The 14,147-nt window shown below is 43.3% G+C and overlaps 1 protein-coding gene across 5 annotated transcripts in view; it reads left to right on the forward strand.

Moving 5' to 3' along the window:
* The window catches only part of LOC144773613 (transient receptor potential cation channel subfamily M member 2-like), a 1,994,366-nt gene that overhangs the window by 1,482,601 nt on the left and 497,618 nt on the right, over positions 1–14,147 (forward strand). For all 5 annotated transcript variants that reach the window (XR_013600026.1, XR_013600027.1, XM_078658754.1 and 2 more), the window contains 2 exons: positions 5,925–6,006; positions 10,764–10,842. Coding sequence is in view for 3 of the 5 variants with exons in the window: in XM_078658754.1 (XP_078514880.1) it covers positions 5,925–6,006; positions 10,764–10,842 (161 nt within the window). In the remaining 2 variants the exon portion in view is untranslated. The remainder of the gene's footprint in view (positions 1–5,924; positions 6,007–10,763; positions 10,843–14,147) is intronic.

Here is a 14,147-nt window from a genome sequence, read left to right on the forward strand (position 1 = left end):
AGTGAGATCTAGGTGGGGAGAAGGGATAATCTCCACCACCCCCGAGGGATGGAGTGTTCTCTGGATATCATCCTGCCGAGGCAACGGTGATCTAGCTGTTGCTAGATTCCCCAATGATGAACGTTTATCGAACAGGGTGTCCAAGGATAGTCTGTTTTCCGTAAGTTCTATATCCTTGGCAAGGGCTGATGATACCCTAATCAAAAAATTGTCAAGTGTACCCAATAGAGAACCTCCTGTAGACTTTCTGCCATTAAGGGCTGCTTCTGGTGAAGTCGCCATACCCACTGTTATAAGATTACTTATCCTCCCGTCCAAATGGACCACACAAATGATGATCTAACTTGACACTAACCTTGCGCCTTAAGGTCTTACAGGAGATGTTAGTAGTATGTCCCATCCCGTCCTTGATCGGTCTTGAACGGGCTTAAACGGGCCCGCCCTTGGCCCCGGCTTAGCCCGGCGCTGCCCGCGCGCTCCCGTGAAGTGTAGTTTGCCCCCTTGGTCCCCCCCACTGCGGCCATGCTCTGAGTGGAAAGGCGGCGGCGGCAGGGAGAGACCGGATGCGGCGGTGGGCTGCCCAGAACAAGAAACAGGTCACAATGAGGATTTACCCAGCCGGGACACGATGCAGCAGGTAGGCAGAGTTTTTGAATTGCTGATTTAGTCCCCCGCTTTGCCGAGTATCACGTTGGATTTAAAGCGCCTCCTGGCGCGTATTCCCCGGAAGCGGGGCTGCAAGGGCACTTGGGAAGTGTAGTTTGCCCCCTCGGTCCCCCCCACTGCGGCCGCGCTCTGAGTGGAAAGGCTGCGGCAGCAGGGAGAGACCGGATGTGGCGGTGGGCTGCCCAGAACAAGAAACAGGTCACAATGAGGATTTCCCCAGCCGGGACACGATGCAGCAGGTAGGCAGAGTTTTTGAATTGCTGATTTAGTCCCCCTAAATCTAACTAACTAAGACTTTATCTGATTCTATTGATCGCTGTCATCCGCTTTTTCTCTCTTGGTGGGGTCAACTTGATTCCATTAAGATGATGCTCTCTTCCATAATTCTATATATTATCTCTACGATTCCTGTACGTATTCCTGGATTTTATATAAAAAGAATTGATACTCTGTTACTGAAATTTCTATGGAAGAATAAACTACCCCTAATAGCTTTGTCCTCCTTAAAGAAGGACAAATCTTCTGGCGGTCTCAAGTTTCCCGATTTCAAACAATATCATCAAGCGTTCTCATTAAAACAATCTTTCCGTTGGCTCTCTCCTGATCAGAATATACATCCACCCATTTGTTGACTATAGAAAGTCACTTTTTATCACCCTTTAATTTTAACGAATCTCTCGCCTTTACCAAAAATATCTCTTCTCTTCGGACTCCAGTCATCTGTCACACCCATAAAATTCTTGCTCCATTATTACCCTCCTCTTATCCTTAATTTTCTTCATTGAATCAACAGCCCATTTGGCATAAGAATCTATTAAGTATTAAATATCATTCTTTTTATTGGAAAGCTTGGAGAAATAAGGGTTTGCTTTGGATTTCACAATTAATACTGAATAATATTCCTTTGTCCTTTTCAGATCTTCAAACACAATTTTCCTTATCATCTTCTTGTAAAGTTCAATATGATCGTTCCTATCCTGTACTCTGCCAATATCATCTTTCCTTACCGTTGACTCCTACCCAGTCCTCCAGATGCTCCTTACTTTACCCCTTACAATCTAGTTCTTCGTCTGCCTCATCTCTCTATAAATGTCTGTCTCTTTCCTCTGACAGGATCAAATCAAAGGTTGAGTTGGCTTGGTAAAAAGATCTTTTGGAATGTTGGACAGTCCCTCTTTGGGATAAGCTGTGGCTCAAAATCCATAAAACGTCCAGAGCTGCTAATACCTCTCAAACCCTCTATTTTGTTTATCAATGCATTTTATTCACTCCCACAAAATTAACCTCCTTCAATACAGATGCTACTCCTACCTGTTTGGTCTTGGCCTTGCACCAGTGCTGACTTACTTCACATGCTTTTTAACTGCACTCCTGTAAAATGTTTTTGGCAATTAGTTTGGTCTCGAATCAACAAAAATTTTAAAACAAAAATCCCCTTCTCCCCTTCTATATTTTTTTCTAGGCTTTCTATCACGACATTGGCCTCAGTCGCCTTCTCACTTTAAGCTGGTAGATCTATTATTAGCAATAACTTTTCATTTAATAACTTCTAATTGGAAACAAGCAGATACATTCACCTTTAGAGCCTGGTGGAATGCAGTCTGCTTTCATCACAGACTTGAACACCAATTTTGTTACCCCTGTCTCTGTATCAATCAAAAGAGACCTTTTGTGGCTCCCTATATCCTCTTATTTAACGTCTATTGCCTCACATAGTACTCCAATCATCCAAACCTCTGATGAAGTTCGGAAACCTCCATGATACATTTGTTGTCTTTTGCTTAATTTAAACAATGGTCTTGATGATTTTCCCTTTGTTATGCTTTTTTTTCTTATTATTACTTGATTAATAACATTGCCTTTTCTACGTGCAGAAATTGATCATATGTACCATTATTTCTTAAATATTATAATAGTGTTATGGTTGTACTAGTTTTTCTTTCCCTTGTTCCGCTCTTCCCTTTTCCTCCCCTTTTTCCCCCTTTCCCCTCTTTTTTCATGAAATATTTTCTTGACTTTTATTATTATTTCGATGCATTTTACTTCAGTATTTTTGCTGTTTTTCCTACCTTGTATTATATTAGATTTCTGATAAATAAACTTTGATGTGTAAACTGAAAAAAAGAAAGAATGACTCAGGAGGCCCTCCCAGAGGAGGGGTGGACTGAGGGGAGGATACTCCCATGTCCTTTGTCCATGTTTACTGCCAGAGAGGGAGCCAAGTGCTCCCAGAATTGTTTCCAACTGGAGTATGCAAGGAGAGCACCATATGTGCCCTTCAAAGCAGTCTGGTGGCGCTGGGAAGCGCCCCCACCCCAGCCCAATACACTAAGTCCTGTCTGGGAGGTAGTCACACCTTCTGTGACAGGAAACATATTGTTCTACCTTCCCCTGTTCGAGCTCAGCTCATCAGCAGGAGGGGAGAATCGTGTCTGGGTCAGCAGGAGCACTAGCTTGCTGGCAGACCCTGGAAGGCTGTTATTGGGAGTACTGGGAGCTTCCCGGAGGAACCCCCCAGTGCATGGAATCATACCTCCAACACCAGTAACAGTGTTGGGGGTTTGAGTCCCACATGTTTAATACCAAACATGCCCAGGTTCTGCACAGCCACTATATGTTTAACCATTGCATTATGACGCATGGCCACCATAAGTATAAAAATGGCTGACCACACTCACAAAGCCTGGAGAATCGACTCTGGGGTTTGTAGTGGTGTCCTGCTCATGCATGGGCACCCTCACACTTATAACCCAGCAATCAGCCTCAGAATTGAAAGACCTGCCTTAGGGGTGACTTATAGGTTTTAAGTGTAGTGACCTCAGATGTAAGGAAACATATATCTGTCGTAAGTGGTGCTAGCATCAGCTTACCCAGGCTACAATGGCTGGCCTGTAGTTACAGTTTGAGTGATCTGTCATGGGTGGAATAATACATGCTGCAGCTCATGAGAGGCCCTTGGTGTACCTATACCCTGGGTGCCTTAGTAGCATATACTAGTGACATACAAGGGTGCACCAGTAGCCAATTGTGGAAGTAAAAAAGTACTTACCCTGTCAAATTTATGGCAAGAGCACAGTGATTGGGGTCCGAATTAGCAGGATCCCAGTCAGACTAGTCAATAAAGCATACTGACACCAGCAAAGAGTTGGAGTTACCATGAACGCAGATCCTATTTTCCTACACAGCTTGATTCATGTTGTTTCTTTAGACAATTCATTTTATTGTCCGCATAAATACTAATGCATTATAAATAACCCCAAACGTAAAACTCTTTTACTCATAAGCAGGGTAGAGGAAAGGAGTATCCCACTAGTAGATGGGAGAGTGTTGCCACAGTTAAAAATTTGCAACCAAGGATGGGCGAATATTGATGAGTTTCAGTTGCTGTTCACACCCAGCATCCTCAATTCAGTGCTTTTTAATAATACATCCAATTTTTTCCACTGCTGACATTCTGAAATTTATGCTACCTGCTGCAGCAGTTAGTTCCTTCTTCAGATTCATCAACATCGACTCATCCAGGGTAAGATGTTCACATGGAGGACTTCCTCCTCTGCTTCTATGTCAGAGTTTGTTCTACCTGGGAACGCTTGACTCCGGGTGAATAAACTCCTATTTGTCCCTAGGCTCCTTGCGCCCTTTCTACCTTTCTGTTTTGCAGGGTGTACCACAACCGAATGGTAAAATCACTCCACTTGGAGACTTTTTTGTCTGTCTCCCTTTTGCAGCCTGGTGAGGTACCGTCTAGTTACTTCCGTGGTCAGACTTCAGAATCACCGGGTAGGCTTATCATGCCCTTCATCCTCCACACCCAGTCCTGTGAAGGAGGTGCAGCAAGAGTGGATGCAACCTTTCTATTTTAAATATAGGTACTTGATCTGGACCCTTGTTTCAAGGTACATTTCCAGAACCTACACTCATGAAAGCAGTTCCTTCATTGGGTGATGGTCCTGCAGCCATGGAAGGAATTAGAAGTATGATGAATGATTCACTGCATGTGTGACAGATGTTTCCCCTCTGAACTTTCAACTTGTTGGGCTGTTTCTTATGTTGTTTATGATATCTATTGTTAGTGAGAGGCCCAATTGTTTTGCCATCTCGCTGCTTTCAGTTGATCTAGTACTACTCCTAGCATTGTATCTAAGGGCGGTCATAATTCCCCCTAAACCAATATAGCGCCTGCATAGAAAATGAGATTCCTCAGACCTGACTTTTATTTGTAGAACAATATTGCCAATGTTCAGTACCAGAAAAATTCTGGTCCATCACCTTCAAATTATTGAGTTAACATTTTGTGACTTTGGTGAATCATTTTATTATTATAAACTACTGCTCATGTGTCCACAGTTGGGCCATGGGGTTCATTGTTTTCTCTACATCTTATTATCAACCAGATTTATTTGGTGGAAATATAAAACTGTGCTAGATTAATTCCTTCTACTTCTTTAACAAATATGACTGTCTTGACTTTGAAGCTAGTTCGAAAGAGACGTTTTACAAAGTATTAGTGGAATTGTATTCTTTCTTAATGGTTGATGTTTCCCTATTCCTTCAACTTAATAAAAACACCTGTCTAAGCCTCCAGAGCTCCTTTCGTTCACTTTGCCTACATTGCTTCCATGGATAAACAACAGTATGGCATTGATGGGCAGTACATTTGATCTGTCTCATAGGAGTCCTCACTACTTGTTTCTCTTCCTGCAGTGGCTGTCCTAGAGAGCTGGCAATTTGAGCGCCATGCAGCCTGAAGTTGTGTTGCGTTGAGGCTGCGTTTTAGTTTGTTATCTAAGTTCTTTTCAACTTAGGCGTGCAATTGTCTCAAGATGATATGAGCCACCTGACTCGAGGAGCTCTTTGACACTCCTGATGAATGTAACTTCTTGATTCCACAGACTACTATAGCATTGGCGCCTTCTATTGCTTTCCGTTTGCAGCAGGAGAAGCGTTCTATACATTCTGTAAACAATTACTGGTCAGGTTGGACTTTGGATATCCTGCTTGAACTGAGCTTTTGTCTCCTCCTCTGCTCTGTCATCTCTTCCTGGCTAAGTCCTGGTAGTCCCTGAAATGCTCAGGGTTCACTCTTTCTACAAGCTGGCTCTCACGTTGGTAAACAGAGATGAGGTAGTAAAGCAAGAGCTTTGGAGTTCTTAAAGGTGTGTATGTGTTCAGTACTCATCTTTTATCATGTGTTTAAGAATGTATTGTGATTGCCCTTTCTAGACTGACACAATGTATTTAATATCCTAACCATATAGCACCAACACTGGGGAGAATAATGCTGACCAGGAAACTCTTCTGAGGGCAATGGAGCAGCGTCTAACATCTCTGGAGAACCAGGTGCTAAATTATAGGATGCATATTGACCCTTAAAATGTTTTTTATGAGTAAACGTGTTATAACATTGATCAATCATCAGTTAGAATTGTCTGCATTTACAATTGCTATACTTGGTGGTGTGTTTTTGGTTGTTTATTATAATGGATGAAGATATTTGTAGCCATTTCTCAATTATCTGTTTATGCTTTTGAAATATTTAAAGAGGACATTATTTTCAATTAACTTATTATAAATGTAAAACATGCTGGACTGGACTGTGAATGAACCTAGCAGAGTGCCCACACCCTCTATTATCACTAAATTCCTTCGAGAAATAAAAACACTTTATGCATTATTGAGATGGGAAGACAATATAGGAATACCATTAAAACTGGATCAAATTTGGGTCAAATATATCTTATGCTGTCAGAAGGGAATTTCTACACCTACCGTATTGTGAATGTTGAAAAGATATGTTGACACACCAATCAGAAGGCGCACATCTAGAGAAACCAAAAGTAAAGTACACCGAAATGTGCTAAACTATGCTGCAACTGACGTAAGCTGCCAGTACCCCAGAAGCTACACTCTTTTGGGGAAGTTAAGAGTATACTGTAGAAGGGTTTGGTAAACTATACACCTGAGTTTGTAAAATGTTCCCCATGTCCAAGGAGATTGTTGTAGATTCAATCGTCTGTAGATCTGCCAAGTTAAGATGAAGATTGTGCAAGGGAAAAGTAGGAAAACATGCATCTGAAAAATGATGGCCCATATTATGCCACATGCATGTAATGGAAAGTATACTGCCAGATGACCTAATCAGGATTCATGAGTGGCCTGCAGTGCAGGTTAGTTTACATGAAACATCACAATCAAATATACCGTCCATTTATTAGAGGAAAAGCATACGTTCATGAGTGAATATCTTGTTACCGTGTGAATCTGTCTTCTATTGTACTAACTAACACACTCCAAAAGAATGTGCAATATTACATTGTGTTTATTCTGCAGACTTTGGACCATCATTGGCCCCATATGCCCCTCTGTAAATATAAACGGTGGTTAGGTTTGAGTACATGAATCCAAGAGTGTGGTACAGTGGCTTTATTATTCACTATATTATCCATTGAAAAACTTCCATTAGAAAATTGAGGTGCGGCAGAGCCTCACAGACCTGATCTCTACAGAGGGATTGCTTATCTGCCTCTTACTCTGATGCATTTTTGGTCCACTCTTGTCGGCCTGCTGACCCATAGCTGGACAACCCTGGGTGGATCCAAGTGATGAGATGCTGAGGGAGGATACCCCTTCTTTAGATGAGCTTGAGGTAAGGTGGATTATTTGATGGAGCACCTTGGGTGGAGCCTATGGTTTCTGACTGCCTTGTCATGCTGCAAGATACTGCATGTTACTTCTAGATAGTAGTGACACTCTCACACTGTGTTACACAAATCCTGCATTTCAAGTCAGACAATCTGACTTCTAACACCTGGTGAACATCTTCAGCGTAATCCTGATATTCCTGGTTTAGACTGTATGCCACACATGGTGCATATGTGATAGTCCAAGGTAGCAAAAGATCACCCAAGACAACACAACTTTCACATGAAATGTGTATGTGCCAAAACATGGTGAAGGATTTCTAATTGCAGATTCCTCACCTTGAGAAGTCCCCCAGGAGCCAGAGTGGATCTGGAAACTTTCATAGCAGTTCTATTGTGTGTCAATCAATGTTTTTTTTTTTTTGCAGAGTTTTATATAGCGCGAACTAGAACCGAACCGAATCAGTTATCAGAGCGCTTTACATAGCACCAATTACGTTACATGAGGACACACTTTCATTTTTAGGCACGGGGAGATTAAGTGATTTGCCCAGAATCACAGGGGGTTTTTGGCGTCGTTACCGAGACTCGAACCCAGATCCCCAGGTCCGAGGTCGAGCGCCTTAGCCGTTAGGCCAACCTCTCTCCCCATGGTTGGCGTTGTGTGGCTCCTCAATGGACGCGTCCCGCCCCTGATGTGATGTCAGGGCTACTCTATGTGCACCAGCTCAGTGTGGTGACATCAGCTCCTTTCTTTCCACACCTTCCAATATGGATTCATGGTTTCTTGAGTTCTGATACTCTGACAAACTTTTTTACTACTTTTTTTCTAACATCTACAGTGTGCAGATGAAGTCATCCCCTAAAATTACAGGGTTTAGGCTGTGCTGTGATTGTGACCGGCAAATGCCAGTAACTGACTCCATGGAATGTGTCTCTGGCCCCTTGCTCCAAAGGTGACTCGACATTGTGTGCCTGCTGCTCCAAGATGAACAAGAAGACCATCCTTGACTGCGAGGCTAAACTCGCCATTGTCAAGATTTGAAAGAGAGTGAAGAAGTGGTTCAGGTCAAAGTCGAGGGGGTAGATGCTCGCTCGCTCCTAAGGCTGCTCTTTTGACTGATCGTCAGTGAGGTTGCAAGACTCATGTAAGTCCAAAAAATCTAAAAAACATAATAAATCCATGCATGGCTCTCCATAGTCCCACCACTCCCCCATTCAGAGTTGCTTGACGGCCCAGGCACTTCTAGAGCAAGGCCCAGGCACTCAGAGCTATTCCCCCACTGTGGCATTGGTCCTTCCCTTAATCTTTAGGCGTCCCAGTCTTCCCGGGCCATTGGGGATTCCACAACAGTAGCATTAACTAAAGGAAGCACTTGACAACATCTTTGGTACTCTACCTAGTCCCTGTGGTGTGCCTTACGGATCCCTCGGACCCGAGGTGGATTCTAGTCAGTTTACCGCCGGTGGATCTGTCCCTGACACAGACCGTGCCCTTGACCTTGTCCATCCCTGAAGAATCACCCTTCCCCAGCGGCATGAGAGACCCCTCAGCAGAGGACCAGCAGCCCCTTCACTGCTAGGCCTCAGGTTCACTCTGAGCAGGAGTGTGCGGAACCTCCAAAGCGCTGCGCGGACTCCCGATATTTCATGGTTGTGCTCTTCATAAAACATCTGCTAGCTCTGGACAGAAATCATGTACACAAGCATTAGGAACATGCTGAGTACAACACAGGAAAATATACTAGGGAAGTGTAAACAGAAATCTGCAGTGATTATTTCTGATCTTCATGGTCTCCAGCCAATAATACTCTCCCAAGTGTCATTTGCATATATAAGATTATTGATTTTGTTCGCTATTAAAAATCCTCCTTTCCACCTTTGGCCAATCCATCCTCTCTCTGACCTGTCCCAAACCTTTCTGATTGATGTGAACCTCCAAACATCCTTCTCAAACTTTCACCTCCTTTTTTAGTCATACCACCCAACTAACAGGCACACACAACCACTACTTACGAAAACAACTTACTACTTCCCCTTTCACATTCTTTCCCATGATCCTATTCCTACTCAAAACTTGCCTAAACACAAGAAATCAAGCGCACAAACCTAAAACTATTAATGCAAAAAGAGAAAAAAATGCATTTTACAAAAAAACCATCAGGGGTAGTAAGCACTATATAATTACCATCTACAATTGCAATTCCACCAGAGCAAATGCTGCTACCTCTGCTTTGGTATGCAGTGTGCCACTCGTGGACATGTGTCACGCTGCTATCTGGGTGTCCCTCCACACTTTCACAAATAATTACTTCCTGGATAACCACATACTTGTGGGACTGGCACTTTGCCCGCCCGTCTTGCAGGATTTTCTAATCTGAGCTATTCCACAGACTCACCACCTTGCGAGGTGTACTGCTTTGCTATCTATTCACAAGGTGAGGAATCTGTGGTTAGATGTCTCTATCAGAATAAAAAGTTATTTCTTCTGTAATGCCTATTCTGGTCAAGACTCCATCTAACTTCACCAACCCACACTCCTCCAAATTCTGTGGAACAGACGTATACGGTACATTAGTAAATTCCCACATGTACAATCTGCAAACTGCATATTCCGATTTTCAGGACTGCACATCCAACGGCATGGACAAAGATCCCAGCGAAACTGCTGTTTCTGTCTGACCTTGCGGAGGTGCCGCACATATAGTGGCCCTGACAGTATTGAGAGCGAAACGGATCCAATACAGAGTCGGACGACATCAGATACCAACAGGCAATCAAATTGCTACAAAAGTTTTTGGATCCAGTCTGGCACCTGGGGAAATTCACAAGGTGAGCAATCTGGGGTTAGTTAGAGTCTGTAGCAGAAAAGGCGTTATCGACAATAAGTAACTTGTTCATCAGGATCTGTCAAAGATCAGTATTTGCCTTTGAGGCAACATGAGCATGAGGTGCTGCATGGCTCAGCCCATCAGATATACATGTATAAGGCTCAGGCTGAATGAAAATTGTTTTTTCCTTAAGGAGCCTCAACTTGGGGTTGGCTTGAGTGCATCATAGTCTATCGGAAGCACAGATTGCCAGGTATTGACCACTTCATTTCTAAAACTAAGAACAAATGCATAGCAGCTCAGTTCACTGACTAAATTGTCTACTATGTAACCGACTAAGGCAATATTTTTAGTGCACTGACCCCAGATGTCTATCTTGTTCCAGTATTTATCATTCTCAATACAGTAGCATCTCGCCAATTTCTGTTATCTTTTTCATTGATTGTTTTATTCCATTAATCATTTTAAACTGTTTTTTATTCTGATGACTTTTGTATTATTGGAACTCTAGTTGTCAGAATTTAACACATTTTTATATACTTTAGCTAATAAATGTTGATTCTTTATGTTCTGTATAATCAAAGTATTGGACCACAATTCTTAATTAAAAATGTGTTTATTTCAGTCTGCTCTTGCTCTGAATTGGATCATGAGTGCTCTGTCAGACATGGGATTCGGATCAAAGGGTACTGCTCCCATCTTGAGTAAGTGTTGGGTTTGAGGATAATGTGATTATTAAAAATGCAAGGATATTGTATTGTATAGTTAAAGAGAATGCAGCATTAGCAGGTGTGACATTATGGGAGTCTGTACTGGTGCATGTTTGTATTTTATCCTGCACATTCAGCTTCTGGTGACCTCTTGTACAGCAGGTGCACTACACCTTCTGGTTGAGCATTCTTGTAACTGCCCTGCACCCTAGAGTTCTCAGTGACTGGTGCAGGGGTTATCAACAAGTTGCTTCTGAGCTATTAGTAGTTCACTGGCCCCCTCAGAGTTGCTTTCAGAGGTGATTCCAAGCACAGTACCTCATTTAGGTCTCTTCATATTGAAGAAGGCAGCATTGCTCATCTTGACCCTTAGAAAGGCAGCCAGCCAAACCAATGGCAGGGCCTTGTGATAACATTTAGACACACACTGTTGGCCTGTGGGGTCTGACACATGGCCATCTGATTCCAGTCAGTCTAGCTAAGTCACAAGTAGATCCATCATGATATAGGCTCTGCTCTATCCATCACACCATGTATGTGATCAATGGGTCATGAAAATAGAGTCACACCTGTAGCCGAATAGTAACCAATGCTGACGCAATTTGTGTGGAACTGCAGGAGCCAGAGTGAAAGTGTTAGCAAGGTGCTTTAGATACCCAAGAGCTGAGAAGAACAGGGTATCATACAAAGCTGAGATAATTTAGAGCCTCATGTCACACATTTTGCTACATTACAGGCATCCCTGGAGTTTTCCCGTATTAGATCTTTCATTGATTCACATGCTTGAATCATTCCCGTCGTCGTAGTGGGAGTCCCACGGTATACTTCTAAAATCAGTAGGTAGTACTACCATAGGCTACAATGCAATGAACAGTCACTGCAATAGCCTATCCATTTTCTTTGTTAAAAAAGAACCAAACTTAAGTAGTAGCCAATCAGGCGATAGCACCCTGTAGAACACTCCCAAAAAAGTCTAGGTTCCTTAGATTTTATTCCTCACGTCGTGTGACATGTCAACTCCCTAAGCTCTGCTCAGTTTCGTCTTCAATTCATCAGATTTCTACCCAAAATGTCGGATTCTTCAAAGAAAGGTCTCTTCAGGTTGTGTGAAACATGCGGTAAGTAGAGGATGCATGCTGAAGATCCCCATAAGAACTGTATCTACTGTCTCCACCCCCAACATAATGTAAAGGACTGCAAGATTTGTAGGACCTTCTCAACCAAAACCCTTGAAGATAGAGAGGGTAGGTTGTTGATTTTGCTTCAGAGGCTGGAAAATAAATCTGAAGTCATCTCTGAGGATGTGTAGAGCTCCACATCACAGGCCTCTCAAGAAACATCGAAAAGGAGGGAAAGATCCAATGAATCTCCTGAAGTTTCCAGGAGAAAGGCTTCCAAAAAGTCTTGTCATGTAATACAGGTGCCTCACAAAAAGGAAAGCATTAATTTCCTTCTGAGGAGAAAAGCCAAAAGAACATCTAAGCAGGAAAAACAATCTTCAGAACCATTCATGAAGTTACAGTCTCTAAGAAGCTTGTACCGTTGTCAGCACTATTTTCTGGGTACCTGTTGACGCAAAAGTCACCATCTGAACATATTTTTCCTTGTTCGTCCTTGACAGGCTCATTGTCAAAAACTGCATCGCTGACGACGGATACGACTGCTCTGTCGACGGCGGCCCACCGACGACGCTTCCAGCAGCGACAAAGGCTCCAGCTCCGCTGATGGCTTCCTCATCGACGCTGACCTGTACAATGAGGACAAGTTGCTTGTCGACATCCTCGTCGACGACGTTCGTTCAGTCGATGACCACCTCTTCGTATTCTATGCCTCTGTGGACGATGACCACTCCGGCATCATCGATGATAGTGACGACGAGTTCTATGCCTGCATCTATCATGTCCTCGTGAACGACGCCGACACCACTGCCGTCGACAAAGCTGACAACGCTGTATCCCACACCTGGCTGTAAACGACCGCCAACGTTGCAACTAACGCATATACCCCTTGACAACATTGTCGTCGACAAGGCGTTTTTTCCAGAATCCTTCAGTATTTCCACCTTTACCACCTTCAACATTTTTGGAGGAATCTGATGATGATGGAATGTTTGTTCCTGCTCACAGTCCCTCTCAGCTTCATGACAAATATCAGTACGATGATGAGGATGACTATGAAAGTTACTATCAACAAGAATTTCACCCTCCAAATGCAAAAATGCAATACATGGAGCCTGTTGGCGAGCCCATGGTCCACCTTCCTGTGGCTTTGGTTCAAGAACTACAAGGCATGCTACATGACTACCACACTCATTTTCCATCCTCAGATGCCTCTCCACCTCCGCTGACCTCACCGCCTATACCTACACCACTGGCATCTCCTCCACGTAGGTCTGAGCCCTCTCCTGCAATGTCCCATGTGACGGTTGCTGTTTTACCATCACAGCAGCATGTCACCTCTGACAATGGGGAAATTGAGGAGGGTGAACCTCAAAATGAAAGGCAAACAGGTAATGAATGAGAGTACTATGTTATTTCAAACCTGCTTTTCCATCTCCTCAAACTGCGGATCCTGCGCTGAAAGATATTGGTGGTTTTCACACGCTAATGGAAAGGGCAGCTTCCCGCTTTCAATTGTCGATGACAGTCAAGCAGTCTGACTGTTTTCTTCATGATTTCAAAGATCTATATTGAAATACTGTGAGAGTGATACCCATTATAGATCACACCTGGGAGGAGGGTGTGAAACTAATGAAAACGCTGGCTACAGTTATCACAGTTTTGCCCAGGATTGACAAGAAATATAATGCTCCTGATGATGCTCCAGCTTGTCTGGTAGGGCATCCTAAGCCAGATTCTGTTATTTCACAGGCTACCCAACGAAGAACCAGAAATCCTTTAGCGCCTATAACTGCACCACCTGACAAGGCAGGAAGGCGCCTTGATAATATTGGCAAGAGGTTTACCACCCCCGCAGGCACAAATGCATGCAAGGCTAATGCTCTAGCAATATTAGCAAGACACAACCGCCAAATTTGGTCAGATATTTCTCCGTACATACACCTCCTTCCAGAGGACAAAAGACTAGAAGCAAGAAAGATCCTTCTTGAGGGGGAAAGATCTGCATCGGAGATTATAGATGCTTTTATGGATGTGGCTTCTCCAGCCTTTCATCAGCTTGCTGGAGCTTTTGTCCTTAGGCGTCAGGGGTGGCTTAAGAAACAACATTTCACCCTGAGGTGCTAAGTAAAATACTGGACATGCCTTTTGATGGTGATGTTTTTTTAAAAAACATGTTGA

This window comes from Lissotriton helveticus, chromosome 8 (genome assembly GCF_964261635.1).
Source record: "Lissotriton helveticus chromosome 8, aLisHel1.1, whole genome shotgun sequence".
Lineage (NCBI taxonomy): Eukaryota > Metazoa > Chordata > Amphibia > Caudata > Salamandridae > Lissotriton > Lissotriton helveticus.